The following is a 27,122-nucleotide window of genomic DNA, read 5'->3' on the forward strand; positions in this document are numbered from 1 at the left end:
TTTGAACCTTTTGAACTTTGATAACCTTGATAACTTCTGGTTTTATGAAATTGTGTTATTTTTAGCAACGCCAGCATGTTCTAGGGACGACTATGTCAGTATGTCCAGCATATCCACATTAGAATATGGCTAATTATAATGAAATACTTCCTACTTGTGTTCTTCTTACACCTGTTTCTTTTGTATCTCTCACTCTTCTGTGTTACTGATGCAATTCCTGGGATTTAGTGTCAAGCAAAGCAGCACATTCTCAGTAGGTTAATCTGCTTTGCACGCATATCTCTCCCTCTGGCCTCCCTTGACATTGCCTCGTTGTGGTCGCTGACCTCCCATTCACACTCGCTACGCGGATCACGGCAGGATCAGCGGCTCTCGGATGTGTTGTAACACAGAGGGATGGATTAGCATACAATTAGCCAACACAAAAGCTAGTTTCCGGTACTGAGATTTAGAGCTAAAAGCTATATGAAGTGTGAAAATTGAAAAGAAAATACTGGCGTGTTTTAATATATACAATTCAAGTATCACTTGAGGCAGAGCAGATGCAAATATGAAGCTACGTTCAGACTGCAGGCAAATGTGGCCCAAATCTGATGTTTTTGATGTGACTCAGATCTTGATTTTTTTTTTTGTTATGTTATTATGTGGTCCTAAATCAGATACAGCTCTGACTTTTTTGCAATGCGACCTCTGAACAGTCATATCTGAATTCATGTGACTTTTACGTCATTCTAGATAGACATTCGTCACAATTCTGCGCTGTGAAGTCATTCACGTCACGATCCCACCACTCCTGGCTCTGACTCTTCATCCACCTCCGTACAGACGTAGCAGCCTTTGCTCCACAAAAAGCCATGCTCTCTTTCTCCTCATCCTAGTTATCATCTGCTCACAAATTCGCTGGCTTCCACTGCACATCAACTTATAAATGAAACCGTAAACGCTAGGGCTGACCCGAATACTTCGAAGCTTCGACCATTGCCGTGGTAATCAACCTCCAAATCAGTATTCGAATGCTATGTTGTTTTTGTTTTTTTAAATATATGTATGTAATAATAAAGTATGAATCCCAAAATCGCTCATGAAATAAGGAATAATCCCACAACATTATTCATATTCCATCCATCCATCCATCCATCCATTATCTGTAACTCACCTATACAGGGTCACGGGGGGTAGGTGGAGCCGATCCCAGCTGACATTGGGCGAAGGTACACCCTGGACAGGTCGCCAGGATATCACAGGTCAGCCTGCGAAGCTTCGAATACCTTCGAATATTTCTCACCAAAGCTTCGAAGCCCAAAACATGGTATTCGGGACAGCCTTAGTAAACTGACTTCAGTGGCATCCATGTTTACTTCCGAACATCAGCGTGCTGCGTGTGACGTCTTTGTTATTGTTGTTTTGCACATGCAGGTCACTCCAGGACCGTGACCAGTTCACACTAGAATCTGATATTGGCCACATTTTAAAAAGATAATGTGAACAGCCAAACAAAAAAAAAACGATTCTTGGCAATAAATTCAAATTGAGCACTAAGGCTTTTGCGGTGTGAACGTAGCGTTAGATGTGTTTGGAAGTGATTGTGTAGTATTTATTTGTTCTGTGTGGAGGATGGAGGGCTGCTGTGAAGTGTTTGGGAAACTACTTGAAATTCCTGCTCCGTGCAGCTGTCTGACTGCTATCAGACTGCACAGATGAAAGTGAAAGTTGCCACTGAAGTTGTTATCGTTCATCTGGGATTTCCCTGAGAGTTTAGGGCACTTATTTGAATTCACCCAAAGCACCAAAGCAGAGACGGGTAAATGAATCATTACCTCACTATAAAGCGAGGAATCTCTTTACGTACGTGTGTGTGTGTGTGTGTGTGTGTGTGTTTGTTTCCTTCCCTTATCTCGAGAACCGTCCATCCGATCTACTTCAAACTTGGTGGGTGTATTACTGGGGACCCAAGGACGAAGTTGGTGCAGGCGATGCATTCAATATTAATAAACTTATTAGCGATAACTCTCTGTGCGGCAGCGGAGACGGTGCTTCAGGGCTATGCAGACTGAGTCAAGCATGTCGTCCGCAGCGAGTCTTTACAGGCCGCGGCTCATTGACTGAAGTTCTCTTTTGCTGCTGGATGCTGGATATACTAACATTACAACCAGGGTCTGAAATTAGCACCCGCCAAATACGGGTAGATGTTGGCAGTGGCTGGTAAAATCATCAGGCCATCCGCCACTTTGGCAGGAAGGGAAAACGCTAGAGATTGGAATAGAGAACCGGTTCCCGTTAAGAACGGATTCTTAGTTGTGAGATTCCTTGGCATCTCATGCCTCCGTGACTATCGTCTCCTCTGCATTGATGCTTTGTGATAGGTATGCATGCACAATGACGCATACGCACGCCGTATCATGTTTCAGTTTGTTTGGGGAGCCAGGAGAGAAAAAAGAAACGCTCAAAAGCATGGCGCTACTACTACTAGACTTGAGGGGACGCACACTATTTTTTCCCTGATAATGCTACACTGTGACATTATGATGTGTTCATGCTCTGCTCAGTAAAAATGAGGTAACACTTAATTTTAAAGGTCTGCAAATTTCATGGTACTTAGTTAATAATTAGCAAGTAACCTATTTGAAATTTCTTTAGAATCACCATGCTATTGGCCCGCTTCGAATAGGCATTGCACAAGTTTAGGTAAATAGATAAAAGTAAGAGGCTCCTCAATGTGGAGTTTACCCTTCCCTATGATGTTTCCCTCTTTCCCACAGTGGATGCTGTTTGCTTAATTAAAGAGAGACTAAAATCTCTGCAGATCTCAGCGCTCATTCATATGGCTTTATACGCTGTGCAGTGTGTGGATGGGACCTGCCACAGCCAGAGGGGATAAACTCTAATGACTTTTCACCAGGCCGGCTGCATAGCTGGCATTCCTCACTCTGACACACTGTAGGCCAGGGAGGGAGTGAGGGGGAGGGGCACAACCTACAGGAGGCGGGCCGAGAACTGGGTGGGTTTTGGGGCAGGGATCACATCTCACCTTTTGGATTTTTATGTAAGCTTTGTTTGTGGAAAGACTTCTGAGATGGTAAAAAAATGCATTCAAGTGTTGGAAGAAGTACTCAGATCCTTTACTTAACAACTACTAATAATTAAAGGTCCTGCATTCAAAATCCAGCTTAAAGAAAAACTACAGTATCATCAGCAAAATGTATTTAAGGAACCAAGAGTAAAAGTGCTTATTTAGTAATATGTATTGTTGGATTGTTGTTACCGATGTTGCATTTTACTGTTGTAACTTGTCGAGGTGGAGCTAATTTTAAATACTTTATATTAGGGCTGACCAATTTTGATTTTGATTATTTTAACTGATATTGCAATATTTGAAGGAATGATCATTTTTACATCATAATTCTAATTTTCATTGAAAAACATATTAAAATAATTATGGTATTATGTATTTTATAAGCTCATGATATGCTTTAAATGTAGCTCTTACTGTCACATCATTTAGTATTTCCTCATAGTATTCTCTTAAATGTACCTAAGTATAGTACTTGAGTAAATGTACTGTACCACTGGCGGGAGACATGTGCAATGCTAAGCACTTACAATACAAAGTTGAGACAAGCAGTCCCATGTAAAAGGAATCCTGATGAGTTGCTGTAGTTGCCCATTCAAGAAAAATTTACATGAAACGCTGAGCTCTCTTTTTTTTCTTTCTTTGAAAGCTGAATCAAGCCCATTGTGCGCTCTCTGCCCACAATAAACAAATGAGTTCTGGTTAAAGAGACAAATCCACTGAGATTTGGGGCCTTTATTTATAAAAATCCCTTCGTCGGCTGTTATATCAGCTGACATTCAGAAAAAAATGAGGGATAAAAACTCCTCAATAGCTTGAAGACATAAATTAACGTCTTACACAGCAATCAGTGTTTGTTTTTTCTGTCAAAGTCTGTGTGCATACTGTAGAGACGGAGCTCTCCTTGGGGCTTTGTTTTTGTTTGCTCCCTGTTTGTTTTTCCGGGCTTAGCATTGGGATGCAGGATTGTGCTAAGTGTGCACTGCACAGTGGCAGTGTCCCTTCCCTGGATGGATAAATAAAGTTAGCTTTGTGGTGTTTATGGAGGAGCAGCAGTGTGGCTGTGTGCCTGAAGGCCTGCTCTCAATCACACTTGTTTGTGATGGAGGAGAACAAAGCGACCCTGGATGGTGCACTGTTGACATACGGCCAAGTGTTACGTTGTATGATGTGCCTAAAAGCAGACACCCTGTATGTTAGGGGTGGTAAAAAAGGATTTTGAAATAGATTTTTTTAATGACAGAATCGATATATTTGCTTCACTTGAGTCTATGCGGAGGTAGAAGGAAGTTACCGCTTTTATTGTTGTAGTCTGACTAACATGACGTCATATCCGTTCTGTATCCATCAACCAATACAAACTGCAGCCAGCCGGCCGTAGCGAGCAGAAACTGGCAGATACGACAGAGCAGAAAGCAGCGGAGGGTCAGCGTAGCTATGACCTGCACCCTCACATTTCTGACATGGACAGGAAACGTTATTGTATTGTGGTAACGTGCGGTCAAGCCAGCCGTCACTCTCATCTCCGTGGTCAAATCATCCGACGCTACAACTGTAGAGCACCCATATACTGACATTTATGGTAAATGTATTCAAACGGCCCCGATGGAGCTGACCATGGATGTATAAAGAGAACGGAGCTAACGGTGAGAGCTAGCGATGGACTTGGCGAAGTTAGCGGAAGTATACATGTGACTACGTCCGGTTTTCAAAATAAGGTGTTAACAAAGGGAACTGTATATAAAACTTACATATATGGAAATAACATTGATTATATTATATTCACCAGAAGAATAAAACATTACATATTCCCTATAAATTAAAAGAAAATAACTAATTTGTGAGGGAAATGTATTAATAAATAATGCCTGACAATGACTGATATATTTGACTTCAGGGCGTCTCTGACTACATACATGCTGAAAATCAAACATTTTAATGTATTAATTTAGATATTTACCAAAGTAAATGTCCCTAGAAATGTATGATCTAACTTTTTCCCATGGTCTAGTGTTAAAAAAGTTAACAAAAATTGCAATAAATTGTAATATCGAATCGCAATACTTGCAGAATCGCAATACTTGCAGAATTGCAATACTTAAAAATCGCAATACATATCGAATCAGGAGATAGGTGAACCGTCCCAGCCCAACTGCATGGTGTTGAGCATCATAAACACGCAGTATGACATCCCTGCTCTTCACTGTGCACACCGCTGTGCAGATAAACAGCTCAGTATCCCTGACTTGACTTGATCTGCTTTTAGTGTCTCCACTTAGTCTTTAAAAGCCATCGACACCATCCCCCACTCACCGAGCAGTGTGTTGAATTTGCTACACCCATAACTGTTCTCAAAATATGACAAAACTGTTTGTGCTTGTCATAAAGTGCTTTCATTTAAAATTCCTTCAACAAAATATTTCTCTCTCAAGTGACTTTACATGACTCTAACAAAAGTCTTGTATTGATGGATTCAGATTTTATTCTATTTTACAGCTATTTCCATTTTTCCGTTTCTTGACGCTTTCTCAAGTGACTGACTTGAGACTCAAAAATGTCAAATCCATTCAAATCCATCTTAGTTGCTATAGCAGCCCCCCTGCTTATTGTGGTATTAACCTGATCCATGAGGCAGGTTAAACCTCACAAAATGCCCAAACAGCGGAGACGGGATCAGCAGCAAATAATTAGATTTTTTTTGTCATGAGAGAGTTCTGCTGCACTTTGTTACTGCACGGGGGACTGAGGGGGCTCTGCTGTTCCTATTGTGAACTAGTGAACTATTCAAGACTCAGACAGGCCATGAGAAAAAGTAAGCAGTTCAATATTGATTGTCCCAGTCAAGCTTTTCTAAAACAGGGATGTATCCTATAACATGTGTTTCCTCTGTCAGGAAGGGAGGGGGCCTCTGAGAGGGGGGTGTCGGGGCAAAGCTTGGTTAGCTAAGGCAGTGCCAACAAACTATAACTACAACAGGAAGAAGGCGGCGTGCCATTCCTGGATTTTCTAAAAAAAACATTTCAGTGCCAATCCTATGAGGAAATCAAAAATAACCTCATTACAACACATCTTATTACATAATAACCACTAAAATCAAGGGCTGTCAAAGTTAACGCAATAATACCTCCAGATCAGTGAATGAAAATGGGTTCTATGGGTACCGACGAGTCTCCCCTTTACAGACATGCCCACTTTATGATAATCACATGCAGTTTGGGACAAGTCATAGTCAAGTCAGCACACTGACACACTGACAGCTGATGTTGCCTGTTGGGCTTGAGTTTGCCATGTTATGATTTGAGCATGTTGTTTTATGCTAAATGCAGTACCTGTGAGGGTTTCTGGACAATATGTGTCATTGTTCCGTGTTGTTAATTGATTTCCAATAATAAATATATACATATATTTGCACAAAAGCAGCATATTAGTCCACTCCAATGTTGATAAGCGTATTAAATACTTGACAAATCTCCCTTAAGGTACATTTTGAACAGATAAATGTGCGATTAATTTGCGATTAATCACAATTAAATATGGAAAATATTTAATATTTTAATCGATTGACAGCACAACTAAAATCATAAAGATTTATTTTAATGTGTAAATACAATGAAATGTATTGCCAATATGTATTGTGAACAATTATAATTCCCTAATTTATGTATGTACCAAAAAGTATTTAAGGTACAAATTCTTATCATGTTTGTATATACAGTATCTTAGTTGTCATATGAGCGAATTGAATGTCATCCAATAAGAGTGAGAGATATGGATAAAATCCTTAATTTTATTTTGCAATATCAATATATCTGGAACATAATTGAGAAGCAGTTTATGGATAATATAATCAGGTAGGAATGTCTGTTTTTGGCTAATCCACCAAATTAAGTCAGATTACTTTGATCCAAAAATCATATTAAAATCTAGTATTGTCATAATGTACAGTATATGCATATATGGCATGTATATGGCAAGTCTTTGATGGTTGAACATGTTTATATCGCCTTACTGTATATACATTTGTTGCCCCCTGTACAGTCGCCATCACGGCTGACAGCTTCTTTTAGCCCTTTGCGGCCTCCCTGGGGAGCTGTGTCGTATAGTATTACGGTTAAGTCCACTGCCACTTTAGTGGTGCAGGTGCACGGACATGCGTTCATCTCCTCCTCAGTCCTCTGTTTCCCTTGATTGTAAGCAGCGCTCATTGAACCAGGCTCAAGAGGATTTCCAGTGATTACAAACAAAGAGCCAACTGAGATTAGCTGATCCTTGAAGGTTACCAAACTCCTGCCCTCTCCTACCCTTTATCCCCCCCTCCCTCCCCATCTCCCTGCCACACGGCGTCTTCAAGTCGCTACCAGACCAGAAAATATTATCTTGAATTAATATGTATTAAAGATCACATTACCTTTTTTTTTTACCTACATTTCTTCCCTGCTTTAATTACCTCTGTTGTCTGTTATGTTGTGCTCTTCTTATATCTCATCGTATTTGTCTCATGCTGTTTTGTAGTTTAGTGGCTATAAAGATTAATCCACCCTCTCACTACATCTCAGACTTACACCTCCCTCCCAGAATGCCCTATTACTAGATGACAATAACTTCCTACTATTCTCTCTTTCTTCCCTCATCCGACACCTTCTACACACTACTGTATATGTATATATACAGTATTACGCTTCTGTGTGGAAACTGCTGCTATTTAATCTGCTCAGTCTAACTGGCTTTCATTGTGGGATATTTGAGTTAGTCTGTTTCCTAAAACGGATGTTATTGATTAGCTGCTCTAAACAATGAGAAAAATGGAGCAGCAGTTAAGCATTAATCCAGGTGCATTGCCTTCTAAATGGCCATACTTAATGTGTAATCTAGCTGTTAATGACCAGCCTTTAGGTCATTTATTATATCAACTGAAGCCTGCAATTACCAGTATATGGATTTAGCAAACGTATAATGCATCAGTGGCTCTAAATGTTCTATAAATATAAATATTATATTTCAGTAAGCTAACCGTATTAGGTTTCTGAAGTAAGGCACAGCATGACTCTGTTTTACCCTAATTTGCAAGTAAGGGTGTCACGATTCCGATTCTAAATCGATCGAAATTACACAAAAAAAACGTTTGCATTTTGGAGCATAAAACAGCAAACTACTCAATCCAGCACTCGGGACTAGGCAGGCATGATGGGAAATGTAGGCTGTCCCTGCCTCACGATACTCAGGGCACTTCTTGCATATGCTGATGGCATCTTACACTGCATGAATTAGACTAGCAGTTAGCGGACTTTAGTAAGTTAGTTAGTTAGTTTCCTTACTCATCATAGCTCTTCTACTCTTACTTGGTTTAACATTAAGTCGCTGCATCTCCCGACAGAACAACACCACGATTGAATTTCAGCCGACATGCACGACAGTAAAATTACAACAAAACCATATTTTTGTAGATTACAGCACACTTGTAATATACTGTAGAAGGATTTATGTTTTGTTTTTATGATTATTTGATTTAATGATTATGTACTGAGGTGGGTCACACAGATACTGATGTTGAAAAGATTCAGCTTTTCATATTGTAGACTGTAATTTTGACACACTTTCTAAATGAAAAGGAAGTTCAGTTCTCTTTTAAAGGAAGAATTTGAAAGTGTGAATGACAGTTGTCGTCAGGGCATAACACCAATGATCTGTTGATCTTTACAAATCAAGACTCCATAGTCTAATAATAGCATGTTTAAATTGAGAATCGAATCGTGGATTTGGAGAATCGTGACACCCATATTTGCAAGTAACAACATTTTGTGAATTGATTTTAATGCTGTCATAAAAACGCTTCACTTGTAAATGAGTTACTTGATTCACACATCATTTTGTGTTTGCTTTTACATCTAAATTTTGTTGAATTTATGAAGTTAAACCTCAGTAATATAATCAGTCGTGTTACTACAGGAAATGTTTCATTACTACACAGACGGATCCATGCAAGTGTAGAGAGGAAACACAAGTGAGAGGTTTAATTACAGCCTTTAAAACAATGTTGGGCCTCTTCTTGACTAACCGAGTGTAGCTGTTTCGCCTCACGTCAAGCCAGTGTGGGCTTGTTTCAGGATCTCTCGGCTCTCAGCTTCCATGCTGCATGTCAGAGCCTGAACATGATGACAGCACTCCCTCCATAACCTCCTTCACACCTGGGCGCTGGCCACTGACCTGGCAAGGGTTGTTTGGATCAAATCACACCCCACAATAAGTGATGACAGCTTGTCATCGAGGTAACGTGCTTTTACTTTGTGCAAAACACGACACCTGGATGTTTTGGTTTCCTGTCTTGTACTGAATTAGTATCAATGAAAACTAGTTACAAGCTCAGTCATCACTCTATGTATCACTAAGTCTGTGTTGGCCTTGGGAGGAAGCAGTTCAACCTCTGCTTCTGTTTTTATAGCTGTGACTGTACTAGTAGGCTTCTTGTAACTCTCTCACCGTACAGTCCAGTGTGTATACGGTCACGTCTTCTTCCTGTATAGCGGGTTGAATGTTGGGAATGATTGTTTTCACAATGAGCTGCTGGGAGTGACACACACGTGATAAACAATGGCTGCATTATACCAATGGTCAATCTGAGTGCAGGGAGGAAAGTGTTCTTCTGTTTCGATGGAGTATGATATCACACAGTAGTAGTCACTGAAGAAAGGACTGGCAGGGAATGGCAGTTTTGCCACTTTGCATAAATAACCTATAAAGTTTATTTGTTTTTCGTTGTCATTTGATGATCTATTTTCTTTCATGCAAATAGAAGTTAATAGGCTTTTTTACTTAATAGAATAAATGCTGTAAATCAGTCAGTGTAGTATCATCCTGTGCCTGTAGGTGGCAGTAACAGCATTCGTACACTGTTGTATTTGTACCTTTTATCTCTGCATAGAGCCTCTCAATATGGTCTTTGTGTGTGTGTCTGTGTGCACACATGTGGGTGAACAGCATACGATCGGCTACTTTCTGCCTTCAGCTGAAATGTGATAAGAAATTAAATTATTTCTATGATTATTTTTTTTATCTTTAATGCTCCCGTGTGGCTGTTTTCTTTTGTGCTGCACAGCAACTTATCATTCACTTTCCTAAGAAAAACAAACAACTGCATTTTATTTACCGGAGGTAATTTCAAATATGCAATTTGATCACTTTTGTGATGCACTGATAGCTTGAGTAAGCAAGTATTTTTTATTTATGAGATTACGCTGTGTTGTGTATAGTGAAGCCAAACCTCAGTTTGCGGGGGTAAGAGGGTGACTGCAGGCCCTGGGGGCTTGGCACTGCTTCAGACCATCTCTGCTGGTGCTGCAGCAGCAGAGGCTGTGGAAAGGCTCTGCTTCATTAGTAACATCTATTAATGATAAAGTGAACCCACCGCAGCAACCTCACTGCAGATCCAACAGAGCGTGGAGAGTGCATGGCATGTGTGTGTGTGTGTTCATACTTTTAATTTGTCTTATTCTGCGCCTGGTGACCCCACTACAAAGAAAAGGAAGCGGTGCCCCTCAGGAAAATAGGCAATTTTTTTTCTCCTGGGATAAATAAACCATCCCAAAATACCAAGTGAAAGGAAGAGGATGTGGCCCCCGTTGTATTTGGTTTGTACCATTTTAGGACGGACAGGATAACCTGGTGTAAACTCAAGGTCAGAGAGACACTTAAAGCTTCAGTAGGCAGAAAGTTTTTTTGCATCAATGGGGAAAAAATTCCATAATAACCTTTCAGCATATTGTAATTCAAGTGTTCTGAGAGGAAACCAGACTTCTGCACCTCCTCATGGCTCTGATTTCAGGTTTTAAAAAATCTAGCCCGTGACAGGAGACTTGGTTCACAGGTCATTTCAGAGAGAGAGCGTTCCTATTAGCTGTTCATTCAGCGGAGGCAGCTATCAATCACTTGCGAACTCCGATCAAACGGTCAAACAAGGCAGCGCTGATCAAATTTGAATTAATATTCTGTTACTGTAATGCCTTTTTCTCACCTCAGATGTTTTCAGAAACATCTTGTAGTGTACTAGTGATCAGTGCTGCCTAGTTTGACCGTTTGATCGGAGTTCGCGAGTGATTGACAGCCGCTCGGAGACGTCAGGCTCCAGCTCGGCTCTGATTGGTTGTTTTCCTCCGGTCTGTGAAATCCTGCAGATGCCATTAGGAGCACCGGAGGACACAGAGGCACATGATTTTTTTCAGATTATCTGTCTCATGCACTAATGTCAGGATATAGGGATTGTTTTATAAAAATACCTTTTTTTAATCATATGCCCCAATCTTGCCTACTGCTGCTCAAAGTTTAATCCGTGTAGCGGTTGCATGAAAAAGTCCTCTTCAGTCCACTCTGTTGTTCATTGTGTTATGTGAGAAGTATTTTGGGGTTGTAATGTAATCTTGGCATCTAAAATGTGAGGCACTTGGCTTATTGAAATTCCAGGCCTATCTTTGTAGCCCACCCACATGTGTAACTTTACCCACATAACTTTTCACTATTGAGAAACTAATTCCACTCTAGGAAGCAGCACACTTAACATTCTCAAAAGCCTCTCGACGGTTAATAGAGCACCGTGGCTTTGTGCTCCAATAAAATTTTTACTTCTTCCATTTATTATGTTGTGGACTTTTGGAGGAGGTCAGCGTTACTCTGAGAACACATCCACACAAACTCTCTGGTGTTCAGGAGTTTTGATTGAGTTTGAAGGACAGTGGGCAGAGAGAGGCGGCTTTTGTTATGGCAGCGTTTACACACACACACATCAGCAGGAAACAGCCACTTCCTTTTTGGAGACCCCGGAGAGTTCCAGCTGGGAGCCATGCCTGTTTTATCTGCCCTGCGTTGCTGGATATGTGGGTGATGTCACTGTGGTGCACCACATTGTGGCCTATCTCTGGACAAACACACACACACATACACCCTGCAGAGCCCCACAGCGGACCCTGGGCATGGAAACACGTCCAGCTGCGGACTTGACCTTCATCCTAGAGAGGCTCCTCAGATGAGATGCCAACTCCTCTTAAACTCCCTTCTACTCCTCTGAGCCACGCAGGGACATTTCACATTTCAGTCTTTTGTTGTGTGTAGGATTGTCCACTCCTTGGTGTGAAAGGGGAAACTCAAGCTGGCCCTTCTCAGTCCACATGTGTTGGCTTTGATGTTGTTAATTCGTCTCCACCCACCACTTGCTGCTAACAGCTTGAAATTGCTGTATTAGTACAAGTGGTGTTATTTGGGGGTTACTGCAGGACAGTGACCAGTGGGCAAACTCCGGGTCTGGAAAGTGAAGCCAATGCGGAAGTGCCTTAAACTTGCATTCTCTCTAATAGCCAGCAGGGGGGCGACTCCTCTGGTTGCAAAAAGAAGTCTGATTGTATAGAAGTCTATGAGAAAATGACCCTACTCCTCACTTGATTTATTACCTCAGTAAACATTGTAAACATGAGTTTACGGTCTCAATCACTAGTTTCAAGTCTTCTTCAATACAGCATGATGTTCATTTAGTAAATTATGGTCCCATTTGGAGTCAAAACATTAAGAACTTTAACCAGTTAATGTTATCGGTTAAACGGTTAAAAATTAAACAAAAAGTTGAGCAAAACTCAGAGGAGTGGCTTTTCACTTAAAGGAGAATAGCTGGTCCACCTTAACAGCCCATCTTAAGTGAGTCTGAGCCGGTGTTGCAAGACACGGGAGCTTGGATTGGGTCTTGAGGAGTTGTAGCATTTATTCACAGACAATTCAACTGTACACACACTGCACTGCTACGTTCACAGCTATAACGCCACCGACAATCCCACACTCACTGCTGCCACACAAACACGGTCTGTCGGACACTCGTTAACGTTACGCTAGCGCTGACAGACCGTATGTGTGTGGCAACGGCGAGCACAAAGTCACCGACAACGCTACAGCTACGTTCCAATGTAAGGATTTGTGGCTTTCCTTTATTTCTATATCACTGTAAGCTGAGTCTTTGTTTGTTTTTAGGACAGTTGGTAGGATAAAACATGATATTTGAAATTTTATTAATTTATTTAGTAAAATAATATTTTATTAAATACTTTACTATTTGTTGAGAGAATAATCAGCAGATTCATTGCTGATGAAAATAATTATTAAAATGAATATTAAAAAAATTATTATTTATAATTTAGTTACTGTATATACAGTAAGTCTGTATGTATGAATAAATTCACAATAAGGACTCTGGTTGCCTGTCAACACTATTCAAATGATTAAATAACATCAACCTCCAAAATAAAATCCTTAATCACATAATGAGGAAGATGTTTTAACTTTCACATTAAGTCTCTCGTGAGTGTTTAATTTGTAGCTGTAAACACTCAGCGAAATTGTCAGTTGTACTGTAAAATACATTATGGGGGTCATACTTAACACTGTGCCTGTAAGGGTAGCCCACTGCAGAGAGTGAAGCCTTGCTGTAATGACAGCAGCAGTAATCCAAGCAGCTCCACACACCCAGACCGACTCTTATCTCCTCTGCAGCTGCTGCAGATTTGAGCAGAGCTGTGCAGCAGAGCTTCCACATCCCACAGATAGACCCACTCTGTGCCACAGCACACTTTAACCCACCCCTACCATTCTCACTGTACCCTTGCCTGGAGCTCCAACTCAAGATTTAGTATGGCTGACACAGTCAAACTGTGTACTGCTGGAGGCTACAGCACCACTTCATTTGTCAGCTACAGACATGCACAGTATAGATTCCCTCAAGCTGTGCAGGGGAACTGGAATGTGTACCATGTCACGCAGCAATATGTACCATATTACACTGATTATACCGAGGCAGTGTGTGTGTGTTAAGCTGGGGACACACCAACCCGACATCAGAGAACTAGCGTTGACGAAGGCTGCCTGTTGCGTCGCCTCAAGTCGCCTTTGTTTTGGCTGACAAGTTGCACCCGAACACACAGCAAAGACTACAGCCGACGGCCAGTAAGCGCGGACATTCTACGCCTGCGGGACACACCGGAAAAACTACGCCGACAGACGCTCACCAATGACCCAAAACTGTGCGACGGCCGGCCATTGGCTTGGTGTGTCAGGCCCTATTTTACTTTCCTGGCAGCATTTGTTGTGAAGAGGCTTGTTGCAGAGTGTTTGTTTCTTGACACAGGGGCATTAGAAAGAAACTCTGCTACACCTAATGACTCAGAAATCCTCAGCCTGACCTTAATAATTCATCACCAGTAGAGTATACTGTAAGCTTGTTGCAGAATACAGCCCAGAAGCAAACGTGGGGGGCATCTAATCAAACTTTCTGTTGGCATCGTGTCCTTTTTCCCCAGTAGGTTTTACATGGAGAGTTACAGGAAATATGGGAGTGACAGGGCTGGATTCAAACCAAGGATTTGGTAGCTACGTGGTTGGCTGGTCCAGCAAAACGCATCCTGGTTGGAATGTCGCAGAGCTGCCTATGCCACTGCATCATTTTAGCTTTTTAGTGGCAGCCACTTCATGCTCATTCAGCTCTTGTGATCAGATTATACAGTACCAGTCTCAACCAACTGTAGCTTCTCATGGGCATTCCTCTAAAAAGTCAATTTAATTTATAGCCAAAAGTCTTGAATCACAAATTTGCATTGTTGGGCTTAAATTCTATTTTGATGTCAGGAAAAAAGAATTGCTGAGCATGTTTGTGTTGTCATCCATCCATCCATTTTCCTATGCTTCTCCGGTGCCGGGTCGTGGGGGCAGCAGGCTTGATAGGGAATTCCAGACGTCCCTCTCCCCAGCAACGTTTTCCAGCTCTTCCTGGGGGAAGGTTTTGACTGAGTTCATCTTTGCATGTAAACTATTAATTCAAAATCGATTCAGTGTTTTTTAGAGTCGATACAGTATCACAAAACATAATATCACGATATCTTTTTCTATATTTTCTTACACCCCTAGTCTGGTCTGGAATATTTTTCCTGCGATGTATTTATAATAAAAGCTTAATATTAACCTCCTTGAATTAGGATACCTGCATGTAACAATCCACATGTTTTCAGGTCATGGTGGCCTAGTGGTTAAGCATACCAGCCAATTCCCCATCCCACTCTCCCAGTGTTTCCTGTCTGTATCTCTACCGTCTCTATCAAAAAAGTCAAACTACTAACTACTACAGTATTGCAACACCCTCACTGCATTGCTGCAGACCTGTCCTTACATGCAAAACAAGAATCTGTGTCCTCAGGGCAAAAGATTTATGACCACCAGCTGTGACACTTGTAGTCGTGCATCATTGTCCACTTTGTCGAGCTCCTATATAAGTTGGTACCCACTTAGTAATGATAACTGGCAGAAATCATTGAAAGCTGGCTGTTCCAAAAGGAATAATGAATAAAAAGTATGTTTTCTAACACAGTTTAATCAATAAGGAATAGATTTGCCACGATGTCGCCACCTATGCCCATATTCTTCAAACTAAGTAACGTACACATTTGTGGAATCTGCACTCAGTGTCCAAAAAAGAAAGAGTTCAAGTTAAAGAAAACGTGTTGCTTCTCGTCTATACAGCCTCAAAAAGAGGATTTATGACTTTGCAGTTTCACCACTTTTACGCCAGATTGCTTCTTGTTATTTTATATAGTAAGCCTAAAATCCTTCTTTGCAGCGACTGGGGGATGGAGACTGGATCCAAGGTGTGAGAAAAGGGATAAACCAAAGACGAGATGTATTTCCTAAAAATTCAATAGGCATAATCATGTTCTTGTCCCTCCCTTCCCCCCCAGTATCTCTCTTCCATTCTTTCTCTCTCTTACTGAATCCTCTCATCTACTCAGCTGCTTTCCTCCGCAGCTCCTCTCATCGTACACTCAAATGTAGTTCAGTGTGTCAAGCACTACTGAAATATTAACACAGCAGCAGGCAGAAATGCGTGCATGCACTTATTGCATAGTGCACCATCATGATGTAAGGGATCACCTCCCTTTCTCCAGACATGCACGTGTGGGTGTTAATGTATTTGTAAGGGCGTGATGGTGTCAGCACCTTTTAATGTAACTTAATAAAAGGTGAAAGTTTCTCACTTGGTCGATCTCTAAAAGGAAGTTTACAGATGGATGTTTTTGTTTCTAAGCGTAATGGAGGTTAGTGCAGCTGCTGCCAGTGGGACTTAGTGTATTTCAGTAGCTACAGCATCTGCGTGCCACTGTGACAAGCAGGATTCTTTTGACAATTCCCCTTGAGGTCATAAGGGGTCTTTGAGTGTGCGACATGCAGCTGCAGGAAGGGAAGAAGCCACGATAAATAAACCAAGATGCCCTGTTTCCTTGTCTTCCCCCCCCTCCTCTCCCTTTTCCTCATAATCAGAGGGTGAAACACGGTCAACCACAGCAGGTAGACAACGCTTGTTTGTCAAATGTCTTTTAACTAGGGTTGTCAATCGATTAAAATATCTAATAACGATTGTCCATAGTTAATTGAGATTAATTGCAAATTAATCTTACATTTTTTATCTGTTCAAAATGTACCTTAAAGGGTACCCATAGAACCCATTGTCATTCACATATCTTGAGGTCAGAGGTCAAGGGACCCCTTTGAAAATGGCCATGCCAGTTGTTCCTCGCCAAAATTTAGCGTAAGCTTGGAACGTTATTTTTGGAAATGGTTGGTACCAATGGATTCCTTAGGTTTCCTAGTTTCGTATGATGCCAGTATCTTCACTCTAGCTTTAAAACGGAACCTGCTACAACCTCATCATCATCATCATCATCATCATCATCATTTTCAACTGCTTATCCGGGGTCGGGTCACGGGGGCAACAGCTCCAGCAGGGGACCCCAAACTTCCCTTTCCCGGGCCACATCAACCTGCTACAACCTAAAAATTGCAAGTTGCGGTAATGCGTTAAAGAAATTAGAGGGGTTAAAGGAATTTGCTTTATTATCGCGATAATATATAACTTTTGACCACCCTACTTTTAACACAGTTATAACCCACAGTTAGATTTTTATGTTGGGTTTTTGTAGTAAGGACTAAGTATGAGTGTCTTTGCAAATGTCCTGCAGAAACAAACTATAGAGACAGGAAAGTGATTTTTCCATTTGCACCGTTTTACAACATATTTCCTGCCTTTATCTTTTGTTTTCCTCATTGAAGTCTTGAGACATTTAAATCAAAGGTCACGCTAACAGATGAATCATTCCCTGGCATTTAAAAGACCGGTGTATGATCAAATTGTGTTGTTCCTCTCCCAATATATCTGTGTACTTGACAGAATGGCCAGCTTGTGATCAAGCAACAGCTAATCTTTTATAGGAAAAAAAAGACTCCCTGTTTGATGTCTTGGCCTAAAAGGCTTAAATCCTCCCATGGCCTTGGTATGTTTTGTAAACCGAGATGTCTTTGAGGCTCGAGTCAGGTCACTGCATTTCATTTTATTGTAGTAAATTTGTCCCTTTTGATTATTTCATTTGTTTTATGAAGTATTTAATGGAGAAATGAACATTTTTTGCTATTCATATTGTATTTTTCATTGTAACACATGGCTGCTTACTGCTGCATACTATATGCCATCCATTCAATGTGATTCATCCATTTGTTCTGCCTGTGGCTCTGGTTTCTCAGCTGAACTAAATAAGCATTCAGCCATATTGCTGTTTGCCTGACCATGGAATCAGACGCTCCCTCTGGATATAAGACCGCATTTATTGTAACCCATTTATTTCACAATTATTCATCCAGCTCCCAAAAGGAGTCTCATTTTGTGGAGTACAAAATGAAAGGGATTAATTCATTTCATGTGTAGTCAAATCTACATTATGCAAATGTGGAAATGAAAAGAATGAAGATAGGAAATGCACGTAGTGGCTCAAGAGGAGAACGAGCTATAGTGACTTAGTAAGTGAGACAGATGCACATGCGAGCTCGCATTGCTCCGAAGCTCAGCATTGGTTGAAGCTGCAGCAGAGCTCACACAGCATCCTTCATCCCCCCCATCCCTCGCTCTCTGCTCTACCTCACTCACTCACTGTATCTCGTCTGCTGACTGAGGTATTCCTACGAGCACAGACTGGGGCAGCTAGGAATTACAGTGAGACTCTGTGTGTGCATAATTTCATCCTCCAGCCGGCTCTCCTCTCTAAATCCTTTTTTTACCTGGACTCCAGCGCTCTTTTCCCCGGGTCAGGAGCTGTGGATTTGCTGGTCAAAGTTAGAGATCATGGACCAGGGAGGAGCAGGGGACGATCAAGGAAACTGGGTCACTGGCAGGCTCTCCTGACTGATGCCTGTTTGGACCTGGAGGAATGGGGTGCACCACCAGCACGGTTGTGATTGACGGGCTGCGTACGGTCTTAGAGAGGAACTGTAGTGGCTACATCTGTAAGGGAGCAGCTGAGCCCATTGGGCCATCTGAGGCTGAGCGAGCGCTGAGTCGGAGAGAGTCGCGTGCATTGCCAACACCGAGAATACTTAAGGTGTGTGTGTGTGTGTGTGTGTGTGTGTGTGTGTGTGTGTGTGTGTGTGTGTGTGTGTGTGCAGACACAATATGTTTAGTATTGTGCTGTTCATTACATTCAAATGGACAAATATATAGATATATCCATATATATTAGAGCTGCAACATCTTTCATCAACATTTTTTGTTTCTCCTAATATCAGTCCAAAACCCATCTTTAATACAAAACAGAGAAAAGCGGAAATCCTCATATTTTAAAAAGCAGGAAAGCAGTGAATTATAAATGACTTAAACAATTGTTTATAAAAATTTTTGACAATTAGCTTTCTGTTTATCCATTAATCGATTAAGCGGCTGATTGTTTCAGCCCTACACTACACATCATAAAACAGTAGCTCAGTGAGACTCCTTCTCCTTTTAGTGAAATGGCAAATGCCACTGAGTTTGGTGTAAATTTAATTTCAAACTATTTTTTTCTGCTCAGTCAGCTGTCTCATAATGCTGCTCTATCATAAAACTAGTGATGAGATTAATTAATAGCTAACGGCAAATTATATAAAACAGAGAAAAGCAGCTATTCCTCACATTTGAGAAGCAAATATTTTGCATTTTTGCTTGATAAATGATTGATCCAAATTGTTGTTGATTAATTTACTGTTGGTCAACTCATCGACTACTGTACTAATTGTTTCAGCACATATGCATGATCTGTATGGAGTGCTGTCTTTAAAAGCCTAAAACATACTGTATGCATTATTCCCCTTGTAGAACTGTGTCTAAGTTGGTCTTTTATTTAGACATATTTGCAAATTATTTATGCTGCATTCCTTACCTGATTCTTTTATTAAGATGCCAAAATGCAGGACATGAATATGATAAATGATTCAGATGTTAATGGTAGTAGTATATGTAAAGTATGCAGCCTTTCCCCCGTATTGACACAAAACTACACCTGCTGGTGTTCATTTTCCTGGCACTGGTACTCATGCCTTTCATATTTGACAGATTATAGATGCAACTACAGCAATAATAATCATCATCCTCATTTCAGCCTTGTGCATATGTAGCCATGAGTGTTAACAGTATAAAATGTAGGGCAGTGGGAGGGCTGGATCTTGCCTCTCACTAAGCGCTGCTGCATGGGTTAAAGCCTCTGAGGGCCGGGATGGGGGCGAGGGGGGGGACAGTGAGCTCTGTGTCTGCTGGAAATCAATCACCGCTCTTCATCTGCGTACCGGCGGGCTTGGCAGGGCTTCTGCCGCTCCGTACCAGCTTGTCTTGCCCTTCCCGTTTGTGTTTACTTACTATACTGCGTGTGTGATGTCTCCTTCCCGTCGCTGGTTCATCAGATTTCGCAGCAGAGAGCAGAGTGACAGTGGCCCCGGCTGAGAGCAGGGAATTAGGTCAAGGGCATGGTTGCTTCTCTTGGCTCAGGGATGGTCTTATCATCCAGACGGGGTCAATTAATCCTCCGTCAGCATTTAGCAGTCTTACAAAATCAATAGTTAAATGTGTGCAGGGGATGTGGTTTGCTTAACACATTTTTGTCAGAGACAAGTGTAACTGTATGGCAGTAAAAGGTTATGAGACGAGTAAAACATAGAACTAAATATATCAATGAATAAATAATACTGTTAGTTGGATAATAAGAATAGAGTTTAAAATAAATATAAAGCTTTATCGTTTTCCTTAACACCCAATCAGTTGATATTATTAATTGACTCTTATAAAGGCTGATATACTTGTATTTATTTTTCACCTGCTCATGTTATTTTCATTAGCTTTTTTGCCATCAGGCTAACCTAGTCTGTGAAACTTTAATTTAGCTAGTTAACTTTGTTGTCAGTTATTTTTGACTCATCTGATAACTTTTATTGTTTTTTGTCAGTTTTGGGCACCACTGAATATAGGGCTTGTCTTGTTCTGTATATACAGTACACTGACTTTAGCTTTCTACAAGAATATCTCAAATTGAGCAGCAGCACACGCAGTCTTTTCTGAACGGGATGTTGTCCCTCGTCACTATTTGCACCTTTTCAATCCATTAGGCCTGGTTATAAAAAGATATAGGCCATTATGTTTGCCCTTTTAATTCCTTCTGATTGCAGCAGGTCATTATTTCTGGGAATTTAAAAATGGAGATGATGGGGTTAAAGGCCAGACACACACACACACACACACACACACACATTCACAGACAAAGCTGTCTGTGGGAGGCTGATCTGTACTCTCTAGGCATGCAGTAAGTAATTAAACGAACTATTCTGGCTTTTTCACTGCTCTGTTATTTCACTCGCTGATTGCAACAGCTCGGCCTTTTCCTTCCTCATGGAAACTCTCATCACAGTGTCAGGAAGTGATCTGCCTTCAGAAATACAAGTCACTGATTTGAGTTAATGCATCAATGTGTATTATGCTGTTGTAATTCAGGAGTGTCATGTTTCGCTCTCGCTCTCCAGAAAGCTATCAAGAAGAACACCTTTCAGTGTTGTATCATTATTCTTTGCTTCCACAAAGGTTCAGTTTCCTCCCGTTATTTATTTGAAATGTTTGGATGCTGTAACAGAAGCGTTGAGGAGCGTTGAGGTGTCTGCTGGTTTTATCAGAGGATTGTTGTTGCAGGGAAAGAGAGAGAAAGTGGTGACGCAAGCTTGGTCACAGATAAAAGCGCCTCTTATCCGATGATGTTTTGGGAGTAGCCTAATGCTTCGAACTCAGACCTGTGATGGTTTTACTTTCAATGAACCATGCCTAACGAGTCAATTATGCTATGTTTAAAAGTTCCTTTGTTTTGGGGAGTTGATGAAATACTTAACCAGCTCTGCATGTCATCAACCAGAAACTATTTACGGATTAAATCCATTTAATAGATTCAATTACTTGACTAATGCGCTCCTTCCCTTCTTGACTAAAATGCGTCATGCTCTTACTTTAAACATGTGTGTTTAATATGACATTGCGAAATCTTGGTGATTCCCAGTGAGCCTATTCTCATAATATGGAAGACGAAAACGTACTTATTCATAAACAAATAAATATGCTGAATAGTTGCGCCTATAGATAAATTAAAAACCTGGAAATAAATAATGTCTTTAATTTAATGTTACCCTTCTACAAAATTACATTTATGTGCTTCCATATTTCTACATTTTAAAATGTATTTATTCCTATATTGTTTTTAAATTTCTTTCATTTATTTATTTATTTGTCTGTATGTTAATGAGGTTGGTGGTTCTAACCTCACTTTAAAGCAAGATTGGTCCCAATTAATTACCAATTAATTAATTATTAATTATTTATGCATCTATTTATTCAATTCAGAATTTCATTATTTATTTCAGCATTTTCTTATATGTATATGTATTTATTAATGTGCAATTTTATTAATTTTATTATAATTTTATGTATTTATTAGGGCTGTCAATCAATTAAAGTATTTAATCGCGATTAATCGCAAATTAAACAAATGTTTTATCTGTTCAAAATGTAATTATATAAATATGCTGCTTTATGCAAATGTATGTATATATTTATTATTGGAAATCAATTAACAACACAAAACAATGACAAATATTGTCCAGAAACCCTCACAGGTACTGCATTTAGCATAACAAAATATGCTCAAATCATAACATGACAAACTGCAGCCCAACAGGCAACAACAGCTGTCAGTATGTCAGTGTGCTGACTTGACTATGACTTGCCCCAAACTGCATGTGATTATCATAAAGTAGGCATGTCTGTAAAGGGGAGACTCGTGGGTACCCATAGAACCCATTTTCATTCACATATCTTGAGGTCAGACATCAAGGGACCCCTTTGAAAATAGCCATGGCAGTTTTTCCTCACCAACATTTAGCGCAAGTTCGGAGCGTTATTTAACCTCCTTCATAACAAGCATGACATGACAAGTATGACATTACTTTGGTAATGGATTCCTTAGGTTTTCTAGTTTCATTTGAATCCATTATCTTCACTCTAGCTTTAAAACTGAGCGCGCTACAACCTCCGAAAAATTTATTGCGTTAAAGAACTTAGTAGCGTAACAACGAATTTGCGTTAACGCATTATCGCATTAACTTTGACAGCCCTATTATTTATTTCTGTTTGTATTTCAGTACTTATTTCTATATTTAGTGTATTCATTTTAATATTTCTGTATTTCAGAATTTAGCTGTGTATTTATTTATTGATGATTAAGTCATTTTTTGTCCTCCATATAGGAATTTCCTGTATATAGTACAGTACTGTCTATATCATTACATAAACATTTATTCTGCTCTGCTCTTGTTTTCTCGTTGATATCTCTCTAAAGGTGTAACATTTGACAGTTAACCAGCATTACATACACACTGTGTTCGCATCGCTGAGTGAGAACATTGACAATCAATAAGATCACCCTCCCTGCAGCTTTCATGTCTTAGCTTAATGGCTTTACAGTAAAACAACAGCACACTTTGCTCGGCGACAGGGTTGTTTTTCTTGGTGATTGCTTCCTACTTTTCAGCCACCCTGACGTTGCTCTGAGGAGGGCTTCAGACGTCACAGCATTTGTGTGTGCGTGTGTGTGTGTGTGTGTGTGTGTGTGTGTGTTGCTCTCTTGCTGACTGATACATTAAACCATTATCTCAGCACTCATGTACTTAAAAGACATTGTGGTAACAGCAGTTAGATTTTTCCCACAGATTCAACGCCAGCATTATTCATATTCATTACTGGTACATTTAAGGCTTGCACTGATCAATAAAGCTGTCCTAAATTCTTGTCTCTTGACCTGTAGATTAGGATAAGAATAGATTAATAGAATAGATTTTTTACCAGAATCAATACATTTGCTTCATTTGAGTCTATGCGGAGGTAGAAGGAAGTTACCGCTTTTATTGTTGTAGTTTGAGTGACGTGACACCATATCCGTTCCATATCCGTCAAACAAAACAAACTTTCTCTCATGGTCTAGTGTTAAAAAAGACAAAAACAAGACAAAAAAAAATGCAATAAATCGTAATATTATATCGCCATACTGATATAATAGCAATACTTAAAAATCACAATACATATCGAATCGGCACCCGAGTATCGTAAATAGTATCGAATCGGGAGATACGTGTATCGTCCCAGCCCTAATATAGATTGTATTATTGTGTGCACTGCTGTACAGTTTCTCGAGACTCTGTTGTGCGAGACGACTGTCTTTGCCTCATGATTGCATCCTGTTATTTTTGATGCCATTGTATCCCACGTCCTACTACAGTAACGTTATTAGGAGAGGGTGTAGACACGGTATGGTGTCATTATTACCTCCATGTTAAAATCTCATTCCCAGCTCACAGTTCAGTACTCTCTAGGGAATGGACTGAAAACAGGCTGCAGGATGATGGGTCCTGGTGCTGGTGCTGCTGCTGCTGCTGTAGCGGGGCGGCGAGGGGTGGGCCATGTTTTTGTTACATTCCAGGTTACACCCTGTTTTGCTTTGGCTCACGCTGGGAAGGCCTGGAGATTGCATCAAGCCTGTGTTAAGTAATCAAGAAGCCCAGTCGTAGTCCCATCCAGGCTGAGCATTACAACTTGATAGATGTGGAAAAATTTCAAAAATGCGTGTAAAAATTGCACAACGATAACAACAAACACACTGAAATGAGAGGAAAAAAGAGCAAGAGATCCACCAACTGCTCAAATCTGGACAACTATAGGCAGTAAAGTACTGTAATGCACTTGATACAGCGGTATACTTAAACAGTTTTGACCTATTGTGAGTCTGGTCAGGATTGCATCAGGGGTGGAGATGTTAAAAGAGTTATTATACTCTGACATATGTTGTGCTAACCAAATGTGACCATGCAACAACACTGTTATTCAAAATAATTTGTATTACGTATAATTATATAAAGATAAATTACATCTTTTCATTATTGCAAGACGATGTGGCGTCATGAATTTGAATTAATTCCTTTGTTAGTTTTTCTCTCCAGCTTTGTCATAAAATGACTCAGTGTTGACACATAATTAAAACCAGCAAAAATCCCAAATGGCTTTAGAGGACAAAATCAGAACCTTTTAATGAATTATATCTTAAATAATGACTGATTGGATTTAGCCCAGTTCCAGACCTCTGAATCACTGCCCACCCTGGGTTGGTTTTCAACCCTGCGTGCAGTCATCAATGTATGAAACAGTCTCTTTTTGTACACTACTTATTCACACTGAGCACAGGGCATATTCAACTGCATTTGAGCAGAATACCCTTTTTCCAAAACATCCTGTCAGTCTGCTTCTGGGAACACTTTGCTGCTCAACACAAGTGTTTGTTGTGCCACTAAAAGGGCTCAGTGGTCCTTCCTGCTCAGACCCAAATGCCAACTTGCCCCAAAGAAATACATTTTTATTGGTCTCCATGGATAAATCTGCATAACATTGCAAGGTCTTTAGTTGTCACGTGTAGTTGTCACTCACTTGGGAATCCTGTACCAGAGCTGCAGCGTAGAAAGGAAGTCTGTCTGAAGTTTATCTCTTGTTGATGCAGATATGAGATGTCTGGGAGAGGAAGCTTGCCTTTGTACAAACTCAGAGATCAAAGTCAGACATCTAGGACGTGTAATGTAGCATTACTCTATGCACAGTATGTCCAATGATGCTAGTGGCTTATCATTGTAACCTGCATGCTTTAGTGTATAGATGAATAGATAGTCCACCAAATTGCATTTTTATCGAACAATAAAGTGGCTTCCTGTAGAGTTCAGTTGGTCAAAATGCAAAATGACTTAAATTTAGTTTTCAGTGAAACCGTGTTTAGCATGAATCACAGAGTGTGATACAGTAAACAAGCATGTGTTTTACAAAGATATCTGATGAAATTGGCCCGAGGATTGTGGTTAGAGGAGGGGGAGGAGTACACTGCGCTGTCTGTAGTGAGCATCCAAACTGGAATTCTGGTTTTGATTAACATCCAATGAAATATAGAGAAGTCGACATAACAAATGTGGTCCTGATGCATGCTTCATTATCCTGCCAAATTTGTAGTTTTCTGGAAAGCATCTTATTGACAGGATGAACTGAAGCATTTCAGTTCAACAATAGCTAAAACACACAGCTATCTGAGACAGGAAGCGTATGATGACTGACTTTGCTGCTCTTAAACCCCCACTTGGTGAGCTGACATGCACCCAGGATGACACTGATTTGTAGCTCACTTCACTATTGAGCCTGCTTGCATGCGGAGGATCAGCTTATATCCCTTAAACACACACACACAGTCCACGCATGGATCGAGGTGTGCTGATCTGGATCTATGCCAGAGGGCAGTTCACTTCATAGTCAACTTTTCTCATGACAGGAGGGACCTGATCTTGTGTCAAAGTCTGTTTTCTCTTTGAATAGTGTTCAACTTAGAGCTGCCTTCAGTGGGTGGGGTGAGGGCTTAGGTTGGGTCCACACATTAAGGCCCTGACGCACCAATTTGGGGCCGTCGGTGAGCGTCTGACGCCATAGTTTTTTGCTGTGTGTCCCCCACTGTTGGCACTAGAAGAGAAACAGAAGTGAGGAAAAACAAGCAAATGAGTAAAGTCAAGAGGGCACTCACAGAAGGCTCTTCTCATTTTTCACATCTGATCATTCCAATACACGGATATTTTCACAACAACATGACCATCATAACAATGGCTTGTATACCCGCAGTCCTCGGTCTTCCGATTTCCCTTTTTGAATGACGAATACGGACTACCGCTACCTGCTGGTATGGACCATTATTTCATCCCATGCAGGCGCAAGACGTACGTGGTAGTTGGCGGTCGGCTGTAGTCTTTGCGGTGTGTTCGAGTGCAACTTTTTGGCCAGGACACGGGCTAACAGTCGGCCTTCATCGCCGCTAGTTCTTTGATATCTGTTTGGTGTGTCTGGGCCTGCAGGGTAAGGTGAAACTATGGGGGTATCCTGTTGCCCACCCGGGGCTTGTGGCCATACTCTAATTACTCAAACTACTTAAAAGAGGTCAGTACTATAGGAAGGGAGGGGAAAACAGTCCAAGGGCTCAGTCAGTTGACAACACGTCACCCAAAGGCAGTCCTCGCTAAGCCACCGCCATGGACTGGGCTGGCAACGCACTTAAACCTTCAGAAAGCCCAACTCTATCTTTAGATCTGCACACAGAGAAACCGAACGAGTGCTCTTAATTTCGTTATTCTGAGATTCACTTAAATTTCACATGCATACTGTACAATACCTGCACATGGAGAAACCTAGAAGAGTGAGTGCCAGCAGTGTTTGATGCATGTGGCATTAGTAGACCACAGAGTGGAGGCACACCCAGACACACCTGCCTTCAATCAACCCACTGAGTCACACAGACATTGGCTCACAGCAAAAGTTAAATCTGACATTGTAGTAATGAGGTTTCTGATTGTGTAGTTGTGCCGAATATGAAAAAGTCAATGACAACACTTGCATTACTTGATCTGTTGTATTGATTTTCTTTATTGTGATATATTGTTGAAAAATCTTCTTATTAATATCACGATTTTGACCATAATACCGACCCCTGTGTGGGGCCTGCAGGGGCATGTGACTGTGGGAGGGGAGCAGCTGACTTGGCCCTGCCCCCCCACCCCCCTTCACATTAAGCTTAGATACAGGCGTGAA

The 27,122-nt window shown here is 40.8% G+C and overlaps 1 protein-coding gene across 4 annotated transcripts in view; it reads left to right on the forward strand.

Annotated features, from left to right (window-relative positions):
• LOC141782633 (dedicator of cytokinesis protein 9) overlaps positions 1 to 27,122 on the forward strand; it is a 99,487-nt gene that overhangs the window by 11,522 nt on the left and 60,843 nt on the right. Inside the window, exon 1 of one of the 4 annotated variants that reach the window (XM_074659223.1) lies at positions 18,077 to 18,510. The exons of 2 other annotated variants lie outside the window; for them this stretch is intronic. In XM_074659223.1, the coding sequence (XP_074515324.1) occupies positions 18,340 to 18,510 (171 nt within the window). In that variant the 5' untranslated portion in view covers positions 18,077 to 18,339. Of the gene's footprint in view, positions 1 to 18,076; positions 18,511 to 27,122 lie in introns of those variants that run through there. One more of the 4 variants, XM_074659219.1, reaches the window with a different exon arrangement.

The sequence above is a fragment of the Sebastes fasciatus genome, chromosome 14, assembly GCF_043250625.1.
Source record: "Sebastes fasciatus isolate fSebFas1 chromosome 14, fSebFas1.pri, whole genome shotgun sequence".
NCBI classification, from domain to species: Eukaryota; Metazoa; Chordata; class Actinopteri; order Perciformes; family Sebastidae; genus Sebastes; species Sebastes fasciatus.